This window comes from Dinoponera quadriceps, unplaced genomic scaffold, assembly GCF_001313825.1.
Source record: "Dinoponera quadriceps isolate SergipeBrazil2010 unplaced genomic scaffold, ASM131382v1 scaffold657, whole genome shotgun sequence".
NCBI lineage: Eukaryota > Metazoa > Arthropoda > Insecta > Hymenoptera > Formicidae > Dinoponera > Dinoponera quadriceps.
In genome coordinates, this window is record NW_014554751.1 from 174262 (window position 1) to 186429 (window position 12168).

General features: G+C 45.3%; 1 protein-coding gene across 1 annotated transcript in view; it reads left to right on the plus strand.

Annotated features, from left to right (window-relative positions):
- The first annotated feature begins 2697 nt into the window (after positions 1-2697).
- LOC106741265 (myb-like protein AA) overlaps positions 2698-12168 on the plus strand; it is a 72751-nt gene continuing 63280 nt past the window's right edge. The window contains exons 1-2 of the mRNA XM_014613067.1: positions 2698-2784; positions 3373-3425. Coding sequence (XP_014468553.1) covers positions 3396-3425 — 30 coding nt within the window. The 5' untranslated portion in view covers positions 2698-2784; positions 3373-3395. The remainder of the gene's footprint in view (positions 2785-3372; positions 3426-12168) is intronic.

Sequence of the window (12168 nt, forward strand, 5' to 3'; positions counted from 1 at the left end):
CTCGACGTGTACCGCGCACGTGAGTCGGTGTGTGTGTGCATGCGCGCGCGTGTGTGTGTGCTACTGTGCGTACGCACATATATGTATCGGAGCAAGACGCTCGCGCGCGCACGCAACGGCTCCGATTCTTCTCTTCCGTCCTCTTTTCGCTGTTCGGTATCGTCGTACGCATATGCGTGTATCGCGATTGGTCGGTGCGTGGTATTTTTGAAAAGTCGTCCCCCTCGTACTGCGCTCTGTCTCTCTTTCTCCGAGGCCGTGTTGCCCCTCTTCTCTTTCGCCCCGTCTTTCCTTCTCTCGTCTCTCCCGTTATAACTGCAGGAGAAAACCCTCCGTAGCCGCTACGGCGTGCCTCCGTGTGGACGATTTTGAGAAAGAAGCCATCCTTCCTGACACGTCCCATCCCGAGCAACGGAACAGCCGTAAAGTTATCGCGGCGATACGCGTGCGACTGGTCGACGATTATGCGAGCGAGAGGCGTCCTTTCGGCGTCGCCGGACGTGCGCGAACGCTCGCGCGAATGCGCGTACGAGCCTAGTGGAAAGTTCGAATTCACCAGTGACAGGTACGCGATCTCGGAGCAAAAACCTCTCTCTCTGTCGCGTGCGCGCGCAGGAGCGCGAGCGAGCGGAGAGTCGCGCGCGTACGGACGTGCCGAAAGCGAGAAGAGAGTACGCGAGCTTGCTTCTTTGTTCGTCGACGCGAATCGAACAACGTCGCGTAATTTCGTTTCGAATTCGCTGTAACCTCGACGGAATTCCCTTCCGTCTAACTTTACCACAGCGGTGCTGCCGCGATTTTTTCAGCGTCGCGAAAGTGTGGGTCGCTACGACAATGACCAACGCGACGTACGTTTTTCCGAGTCGGCGTAACATCGAAAACTGAAATTCGTCGCGATTCCGGAATGAGTTCCGGTTGACAGTATGCGGTCGTATGTTCCTGGATTACCGATTTGATGTTCTCCACAGCGCTGCAGTTTCGGAAGGCGGCACAAACTCGGGCGAGAGAGGTCGGATTGATCGTGATCGATGCCGCATTTTACGATTTTCGCCTGTCGCGCGTAAGTGATTGTGCGAGGAAGTGCCGAAATCCACAGAAGAGTACATCAAAGTTGTGGAAATCGGCGAGAATTTCCGCCCGCGTCGGTGTTCGGTGAGTCGTGTATCGTCAGTGTGTGTGTCAGTGTGCAATGCGAGGTTAGGATCGGCGTACACCCGGGGAGAGAGAGAGAGAGAAAGAGAGAGAGAAAAAAAAAGAGAAAGAGCCTTCTCTCGGGAAAAGGAGAGCGGTAAGGATCGGTTACGGTGCCGGAGCGAGGAAAACGGAATATCGTATCGACGGGGTCAGTCCTCGATCAAGATCTGGATTACGCGGGCGCCTCGAGGATCGCCAAGATTTTGCCAATTCGTAAAAAAGGTGAGTTCAGGCCGCAGCGAGACACGAGACGAAACCGATGTAATTCCGTTTCGAATTTGAGCTGGAATTTAAATATCGATTAGCCGCGATAACGAGCTTAATCGTCAGCTTAATCGTGAATAAATTCATATACTATATCGGGACTACTATACCGGTAATTGCCAAATATCGCTGTTGTTGAACACGCGCCGTCTTATTTACTCGCGAAATAAATGTTTGTGGACGCTTAGCGCTCGGCGTTTGACGTTTCTTATACGCGGCAAGAAACGACGTGTTTGACAGCACTCGGAATTCACAACAATAATAGAGCGTTGATATTTTACGCGCTACAATAGTGATCCGCGATGCTCCGGGAATCGCCGATTCGGACGATTTCGCCACCGGTACGCTCTCCGGTTAACGTACTTTCGCGAGAAAGCGGTGTAGTAGCGGAACACACAATTCCGCTCTCGAGTCCCCGTTTTGCGTTTCGTCTAATTTCCTCCTGCTCTCCTCGCAGTTCCACGCACAAAGCCTGAATTTTACAGACTTATTCCATTTTATGCAGAAAGCGACTTGCAAGGCAAAAAGGGCTCGGGGAAAGTGCAACGTAAAACATACGGGACTTAGCATCTCGGCCGGCTGAATCCATTCGTCTCTATTAGCTGCGTTTGCATTTGATAGATGCTGTAGGAAACGTACGAAATTGTTCCGCGTTTCCGACGTTGTGCGTGATCCGCGGGAAAAGGAGCCGGTGGAAAAATTTCTATGCCCGCGGAATCGATCGTTTCGCAATTCCAATCAGCAGCTCTTCCGATTGTCGCTTATTGCCGGTGATTTGACCAAATGCGGAATATTTGCGCGGAGCGCGCGACTAGGAGTACCGTGCGGTTAACGGCTTTTTTCTCTTCGCAGCTGCATTTTCCCCGCGCTTTTCCACAATAGCTTCTTCTGCACCATCATTCTTTTTTTATGCGCAAAGTCCTAGCGTTTTATATGTAAAACGCGCAAACATGGCACAGTCGAGAGAAACATACATATCCAACATTGCGATTTTCGTTCGTTCGTTCGTTCGTGAGCTTAAAACGCGAGTTAAAGATGCGAATTCACCGAAGAGCCGCTCTCCCGGACTGGCGTGGAGCCACTTTGGAGTCAAGTATAAGTTCTAAAGTTCAAATCCGAGATTCACGTCGTGTATCAAAAGCGGCGTCTTGGAGTCGGGACTGGAGTTTGTTTCGAGTCTGTCCGGAGTCAGTTCGCAAAACAATTAGATGTAGTCACATATTTACGTCACGTATAATTGTGCTGTGTACATAACTAATTATCATTTGTTGTTTTTGCACTGTTAAATTAATACCAGTTTAATCGAAACTGGGGAACGTAATATTGGTATGTTTTACGCCAGACAGTCAACGTACCGAGTTGATGAATCGTTTTACACTCGGACAATTTTGACGTAGCGCTTAGAATAAAATTGCGCGCGGTGTCTTTGAGGAAGGACAAGCAAAATCTCGTTTTTATTGCCGTTGGTACTGCGTTTTTGTGTTGCGTAACTATGCTGAAGCGTGACGCGTGAAATTATAGCCTCGACAAGCGTCGTACCGACTCATACCGAAATGGCAACGTCAATCCGCCGATTTGCACAGCACACGTTGACGTATCGTGGATACATTGATGTACGAAGTTTAGAGTCGGAGTCGAGTTCAGAGTCCTCGTCGAGCCGTGCCTCCTCGACGTTAAACCGGTTCGAATTTCGCGCAGGTTCAAAAACAGTCACGAGAAGCCCGTGGGTTCAGTAAAGCGTTACAAGTTTTGAACAGGTGTACATTGTAGAAAGAATGAAGAGTCGCCAAGCGAAAGAATCTCAATTAATCGGCCAAAAATGCAATTCGATGAGATTAAATATTTACGCTACGGCGAGTTCTGTTAAATTAGGTGGTACTTCCATCGATAATCAAACGCATTTTATCTTTTCAGGAGGACACACGGACAGGGATGGCATGAGGGAGGGCTCCGGCAACGCTGCCGAGGTTGTGAGCAAATTGAATATAATTTTCTGTTTTCGTTTGTTTTGTGTATGTTTGTGTGCCGTACATTAATCCGAGGACACGTGCGCAGGTTTACTCGATTCTGCTCTCGTCCCGTGCTCTCGGCTTTAACGCATAGAGAGGATCCGATGAAATCTATTGAGCCGAAGTCAAAATCAAACAAAATTACAATGTGAGATAATTCCACCACGTAATCTTTTTCACGCAAATGATTTTAAGAGGAGGAAGGACCGATCATATGTGTGTTTGTATGTGTGAAGTACACACGCGTAAAACGTATATTCACTTTCTAGTGTTCACGGTAGTCACCTGAAAAAAAAAAACATCACCTGGACCTTCTCCATATAACAATTGTGATGTCACATGTGTTGTCACAAGTGTTAAATATTTTTATCTGAAACGACGGACAATAAAATAGAGAATAAAGTTTCACTCTTAACTTGTTTATTCGAGGAAAATCTCTCGTTGAATCGTCGTAAGTTTCGCCTTTGTGGTCTTCGTGTGATAATTTTCCCGAGATGTCCGTTGTGACCAGACGTGGCAAAATTCTTTTATGGCGTTTATCAACGTTATCTTTTGGCGCCTCTCGCCAAAGCGGCCGCGTCGAAACGGCTGTGCGAATTATTTTCGAAAGCCTTCGGGCTGTTGGCGTCGAAAAGTAGGCTACCAGGTTAATACTCAGTAGACAGAGAGAGAGAGAAAGAGGGAGGAGAGGAACACAGAGAAAAGCGATCAGGTATGGAAAGCAGGCAGAAAAACGAAGAGAAATTTAGCGTCTTCCTTTCTCTTCCTCTTTTCCTATGCATGGCGCGGCACATCACATTACTGTTATAATTGATTCATGATAAAATAACGTGCGAAGAGCCAATTAGATCGTTTGCGTGATTTCTCGCATCTGCGTTTTCCGCTGTAGTAATTTCGGTGGAAGCGATATTCGCAAAGTGCTTTCACTCAACCGTATAATACGGTATTGCTATTGGCTTTATATATAATACATAATCGATACACAAAGTAACAGACGAGTGATTGAAACGGTAGCTCAAGGATAAGATATTAATTTAATAACGAGTTCAGTATCCGTTAACTTATATTAATACCATCACAATCTTGTACATACTGAAATTCCGCGCGATGGTTTTCTCCTCATTAAAAGTTACCCGGCTTTTCAATTTTAATGAATTGCGGAGAGCTTCTATTATTAAACTTTCACGCTATGCCGCCTTTGACAAATTTCTGTTCGAACCCTTCGAATTGAATTGCAGAAAGGGTGTGTATCATAAAAGGGAGAACTTTTTAGGCGTGGAAGAAGTTCGAGCGATTGTTCATTATTAGGTTTTCGATTAAAGTAAAATTGCCGTCACTTATAAGAATTATAGCAAATAAAAAATATAGAGCTCGATTATATATTTTTCATATTTAATATATATTTTATATTTTAATCGCGACATGTTCCCCAATTCGACATTGTAGCTTTTTCGTGAGGGAGATTAATTGACCTCTTTCGCAGATCCGTTCGTAAAATTTCACTCACGTTCGCGTTTTACAATAGCTGATGCAAGTTTTGAAAATTAAAGCCTGGGGTTCGTGCGCCGCGTCAAAAACATGGTATGTTTGTAGGAACTAGTCACTAGTCAATTCATGAAATACAATCCGGCGAACGGTAATGAAAAATTCGCCGATACAAATGTTTCTGTATTTTTCCATTAAATTTGTCGGCGTCATCATGTCGGCGCGCACACACTTTCACACGGCTCGTAATGCGGGCGTATGTCGCTTCAATTGCGATTCAACGAGAGGCAAACCGCTGACCCAAAACATTTGCACACCGTTTGCGGGATATGCGGATATTGGCTACTACTAATTTCCACTGGATAAAACACATAGACATGTGACTAATTTGCCAGCGTGGTCTCGCATTAAATTTTTTTTCCACTTTTCTCGCGCCTGCTTTCCAAGATTTTCTGTTAACCTTATAACACAGGAGCTCGTTTCACCACTTTCTCGCGGACTAAACTCATCGCTGAGAATGATGCGCGTGATGCGGCTTAATAAAATAGATCCTCTATACGTACGCTTCTGTTACATGCAAACGAGGATTGACGGATAGTATACAGGAGAGGTTCGGCTGTAGAACGCTGCATGTTGCCCGCTGCATACCTAATAAATACCTGATTAATAATTAATTGTGATCACCGCATCAATTAATTATCGGCGAGAGATCATAAAAGTAATCAATTATCGTTCGCACGTCGCGAGTAATACGTAAATACACATCGATGTTTAATTATATATCGCCGAGGAAACTGGCGAACTGCGTTCTCGGGGAGCAGATAGTCCAACAGATAGACGGCAGCAATCGTTGCCCGTTAATCGTTAGCTGCCATTCATTATGCAGCACGCGGCAGAATTAGATTTCGTTATCGCCTCGTACGATTTCACGGCGTCGGGATCGTGTTGCCAATGGACACACAAGTGTAATCGATACTAATCGACACGTTTCGAGCCACAGACCTATTCTATATTTCCTATCTTTTGTTGGGAATGAACCAATCGCGATTAACGGCGCGCGGCATTAATTAGCGGATTTATCTGTATCCGTGTGTATACGAACGTAATTCATTCGCCATAAATTGTGCCTCGCGTGCCATTTGTTTTGTTAGCGCGCTTAAATGAGAGCAGAGTGCCTTTCATCATTTCGCGGTTGGCACATTGCGCGTGTCGCGCTCGATCATGAGGTATTGCAGAAGTCTGTTGGTCGTTTAACAAAAAAGTGCAACGACGGTGTCGCCCGAGGCGTCGCGTCTCGCAGAAAGCGCGTTCCGGCCCGAAATTTCGAATTCGCACAAAGCGTCACCTTCGTTACATCGTCGAGCGCATCTAAGCGAAGTATATAGAAGCATGACGCGTTATCTCCGTTTTCTGTCGTTAGCTGTTGGAACATGAGAACACTGAGATGTTGAATGCAGCTCCGAATATAGCCGTTGGTACTTCATAGGTAGCTAGTCAAAGGATGCACCCGGCATAACCGCTGCTTTGCCTTCAGGCATTATACCGGCGAACAGCTGAGGGCTTAACCGTTGGGGAATTTCGGCGCGCAAGATTGAGTTTATTAGTACGAATCAGCGAATATTGTTCCGACGGGATACCATTTAATTATTATTAATTGTGTTGTTTTCCGTGTTCTGAATAATCAAGGGCGAGAGAAAGACGGGCGTTGACACCATCAGAAATTTCATTATACTGAAAATAAAAATAATGCTGCGAGAGGATCGTGTAGTGTCATTTGGCGGTGTCTTTTTGCGGTAACTCTGACAGAGAAATTCTCATTTTGCGCACGACCAGTGCAATTTATCAAACAGATTAAGCAGATGTTATTAAACAGATATAACTTGGGATCGGGTATTGCGAATGTAGAACTTCTATCAGCGTTAGAGAGAAAAATTGTAAAATCATAAGAAACCCGCGCGGGGTCGCCCACGTCCGTATCGCATCTATGAGATAAGCAAATACGTTTTTAATGACATTCTTCATCTATCACTCCCTGCTTCATTCTCCCTCTTACTCTCGTCGATAGCATGTCGAATCTGTGCGTGAACGACTTCCCTCTCGATCCCTTCTTCCAAACGAACGAACTTGCTCGAATAGCTCGGTCGATGAAAAACGCGAATATCAGGGGTTGGATAATAACGGATGCTGACAGTGCCAGATCCTCGATATTGCTCTTTAATTAAGACAAGCGCTCTCTCGTGGAATTTGCCGAATTTGCCGGACGTATTAAGCGCTCATGTTGATCTTTCTCGTGAGAGCGTTGAGCATCGAGAGGTAAACCGCTGACCAAACACGTGTACACTAATTCCATAATGCGGGAATATTGAACAGTAGTATCCGTCCAGTAAAACGCTGAGTAATACTCTGTTATGTCGTTAGGACGATCGATCGGATTTGGTTTTCGATTCGAGCGACGCGAGCGTTTCTTCTTTCGTTCGATGCGAATTTGAAATTCGGTTTGAGCCGCATTAAAAAAATTCCTCGTTGACGACCGTCGGCTGAGAGATTAGCCTCTTCTATTTTAACGGTAACACCTTGAGTAATAGCTTGAATAAATAACGCTCGATGTAATTTCAACTAATACTTTAACATGGCATGATAGAATTTGCTAGCGGTTTATCCCGCGGTCAGCATATCCCAAGTTATTTGGACGTTTCATGGGTGCAATTTTGAACCGTGTACGACCATGATGGAATGCATTCGTTAACACGTCACTCGAAAACGGACGTTACAGTTGCGATCGAAAGAGATGTACAACCCGGCACTTATCGTATAATTTGCGCGATCCGTACAATGCAAATTTCTGACGATTACACTCTCTTCTCGCAGCACGCGAATTAAACAAAAAAAAGACTCAAATTGTTAACTTATCGCTACGATGTTTTGAAGTAATCCACATTCGTATCCGTAGATGCACAGGAATTCGATATTGCGTTACAAATACTTGCAACTTGTCGCTTATTGGTGGGCGGATGCGAACTCGAAGCATTCGTTCGTGCGTTCGCCTACGGTATGCGCTAAATGTCAACGCGGAACATCAAAGGCACGTATATATGCTCCTGTTGCAATCGTCCAATACGACGACAACGTGAAGATGCCTTCAATCCCCCTCCCTTCCTCCCCCCCCTCTCTCTCTCTCTTTGTGCGGGCGAATTCGGTCACATATGTTAATGCGGCTGCTGAATATGTCTACGGTAATTCGCGATGGCTTTCGTGAGTGACGTGTGTATATACGACGCAGAACGTGACGAGACAATAACGATGCTGAAAGGACGGAAGAACCGCGAGAGACCTAAGTGCAAACGCCTGTTTCCGGAAGCGGGCAGCATCCTGCTTTCCACGCGTAATCCGCGTTCGGTGTATCGATCTTGTTATAATCGCCGATTCGATCGTCGAAATCGCTCACGCTAACGGAACCGAGCCATTGAAAAGGCAGGAAAAAAACAATGCACGCGCTTTATTTTTTTTTCACCCAATTTATTCGCGCGCACGGTAACGCGAACTTTTTTTCGTCTAGGCCATTTAAACTGGAGACGTTCGCGAATAATTTCGCTCGATGATTGTATTTTTTGAATAACCAGGTATTCGCCGTCCAATTCGGTCACTTGTCATGTCGCGCGTCGTTGACATTCGAAAGATACGATGGCCACAATGGCACATTTGCGGTTGTACCTATCCGTCGCCTTCTCCCACGACGAGAGATAAAATCCACCGGAGATGTATACCCGTGAGGGATCGAAAGGATACGAGGGAAGTATCGGAAACGAGAGGCAACGTGAGCGAGCGAGCGAGCGAGGGGGAGAAAAGAGAGAGAGAGAGAGAGAGAGAGGCAGATTGACAGGGACTAAAGAGAAAAAAAGAGACGGAAAGGAGGTGGATGAAAGAGAGAGGAAATCGGGTTTATAGGGGATGGGAAGAAGAAAAGAGCGACACGATTTTACCTCGCGATCCTCTAGTCGAGCTAGAAACTCGCGTCTTCGTCGCTCTTTCAGCAATAGAGTCTTAGTTCTCCGAGTGGAGTCTTAAACGCAAAATGACCTATTTCATTTTGCGTCGCGATCACCCTTTTGATTGAAGCCCTTCTGAGCCGATAAGAGTGTTGCGCCATGTCGTGGTAGATCTTCGGTAGTCGTCAGTTTTTCCGGCTTCCACCCGGAGGCAGAATCGTATTGATCTCCCTTTGATTTCCGCAAATTTCGTGGCAGTATCAGGCGTTGCGGTTGAAAATGTCAGTTAGTTTCGTTACATTGAGGAAAGGTGAAAGAGAGCGATAGAGAAAAAGAAAGAGAGAGAGAGAAAAAGAAGAATAGATGTTGCAGAATTTTCAACATACGTTATCAAAATTTTTTCGAATTTAACCATTTTGCGTATTTTTCGCTTCAAAAATTTGTCCGCGTTAGTCGCGAGCGTTCGATGTATTTCCTCATATTATTCCTGGATAATACTCGGCTCTCTAATTAATGCGGACATATGCAAATGCGCAACATACAACGGCCGTGACAATGTTCTAGTATATCGGATTTCATGCGATTACATTGTTTTCACGTCAGCTGCATATAATTGCATATACTCATTTTACACTGATTTACACTGTAAGCTTTTTGTGCGGTTTCGCTCGGTATGCGACCAAAAATCCTCTGGAGAAATATATGCTAATTTCCGGAAGCATTTGATCATTTTTCCGGCATCAGATCCGGTAATTGTTTATCCGTCGGGAAAAATTCAACAGGGGATTTTTTAAACGATTTTTGTGATTTGGCTGAACTGAAAGCTGTTTCTTCATACTGAAAAAATTGTCATACGCGTACACCCCAGAATCGATATATTCATTATTTCCAGACTTTCAGTCGACTGTCCAATTGCTGCGAATATGTGCAAACAACGTGCACATAAAAAAGTATTACAGTTTATCGAACTCCGTCTTGGTTCTCTCTCTCTCTCTCTCTTTCTCCTTCGCGTGCGCGCTTATATAGTATATAATATATACGTGTGCCTCGACATGTATAAACCGAAAGGTCGCAAGGCGGAAAATGAAATTCATGCGCCTACTCGCACCGTTACATCTCTCACATTCGAATAACTCGCAAAAAAATTTCATCTCCTTCTCTCTCTTTCTCTCTCATCGCTCTCGTGAGTAGTCTTCAGTACACGCGTTATCGCCGTCGTTCGTTCGTCAGCTTCCATTTTCGTCGTGCAATTTCCGTACTATGGGTTCGTCGTCGATATTCATTCTCTTTTCTCCGGTTCGTGTACGCGCCAGCAGCGGCGGGAACGTTCGACGGAGAATTGATTTGTCCGTAATGTCGGAAGTAGTAGTAGCGTTCTCGCGCGCGTCCGATAACCGTTCGATCATCTTGTTTCTAACCAGATTACCCGATGTACGGGAGAGAAACGACAGTCGATTTTTAGCTCGATACTGCATATCTCATAAAACGATCCGTCGGAAGCTTGGGCGTGTTCTCGCAAATTTCGATATCGAATAGGAATCCGCTGACATGTTTTCTTTAAAATGCACAACTGGAAAAATCGGTAAATTTCTCGCGAAGCTATTGTAATTGTACGGTTTACTTTGATTTTTAATTAACGTCACTGCTAGAATCGAAATGAAAGTCATTTTTATTCTCGCTCGACCTCTATGTTTTACCAGACTTACGATCCTTTCGTGTCGTTATTAAATCGCGGAATATTATCGAAGGGAAATTATGGAAAATAAGAAATTTACGGTTTACCAACCAACGTCAGTTAAATCTTGCCTTAATTGGTTCTCCTTCTTCCTTTTCCTCTCTCTTTCTAACGCAGGTCCTAGAAGGAAAAGCGGCCAGTTAAATTAAAATTAAAGTTAACCAACGATGAAACCGGTGTAAAAGGTGGACGTAATTAAGGGGAGCGCCTCGTGCAAAAGGGCGCGCGGAAAGTATAAAATATATTAATTACATTCTCTCCCTCTCTTTCTCTCTCTCTCTTCCTAGTATCTCACACAACTGCCGCACATGACGTTACGAGTTTGACAAAATGCAAACATCTTCGACGTTTTGAGTGTGGTTTTTTCGAGACACTGCTATTAATCAAGTGTCCTAAAGGGCGCCGTATTAAGGGGCAGCGAGGGGTAAAACTTCGTAATCGCCGTATAAATTATCGACCGGTGAAATGTACGAGACAGAAAAGAAACGTGTCCATAAATCGCTTACGATATCGCGCGGGTAATCAATTCGACGAGCCAATCTGACACGGCGAACGGGGACGGACACGTTGGACGTGTACGCGCTCGTCCCGGCGAAAAAATCAGGTGCCGTTGATTTCCATATGGCGCCAACGTCCATTAGGACGGTACGATCAGCACTCGAAATTCAAGCATCGGCTTATTTCGCGCCATTTCTATGCTAAACCATTATCGCGCGGTCGTGAGTTTTACGTCGCGGCGATTTAGCCGCGGTACATCACTCGCTCATGTACAAAAACATCCGTACTTACGCGGTTTTTGTGCTGTCGCAACGAGCATACACTGAGAGATAGAGATAGAGATAGATAGAGGGAGAGAGATGGAGATAGAGATAGATAGATAGATAGAGAGAGAGAGAGAGAGAGAGAGAGAGAGAAAGAGAGAGTCATGGATCACATTGGTCCACATGGTGTCCATTTTGCGTGCGTGCACGAACATGGGTATCGCATTAATTTCTATTTTCTCGTATTTCGATCTCTATAAAGTAAATCTATTGCGAGTGGGAAAATTCTTCAACGTAAAAATAATGTGTCTCTCCATCATATTTTTTTACGGCTTCCCTCTGTGCGAAATACCGGTAGATAGAAAGAGAAGGGTGCACAACTGATGCTTCACTACGCTTTGCTTAATTCACGTTATACGGTAGTCGCCTCTCCGCATCTGTGCTTTCACGCTCTGAGTACGACCGGACGTGCAGATTCCAATATATTTGTGCTGGTAGCGCATAAATCACAGGTCGCCGCGTGACCGCGTATAGGCACCGGACTTAATTAACAATGTAAAATCTCGTGGCGACCGCAACGTGCACGGTGTTCGCGGTTCCTGTGATTTATGTACCGTGAGGACATAAAGCGGGTTCTATGCGAGGAGGAGGGGGGGGGACATTTGGGGTAATAGACCCGTTTGACGAACAACGCGTTACTCGTCCGTTGATAACCGGATCGATCTTCCAGCCAC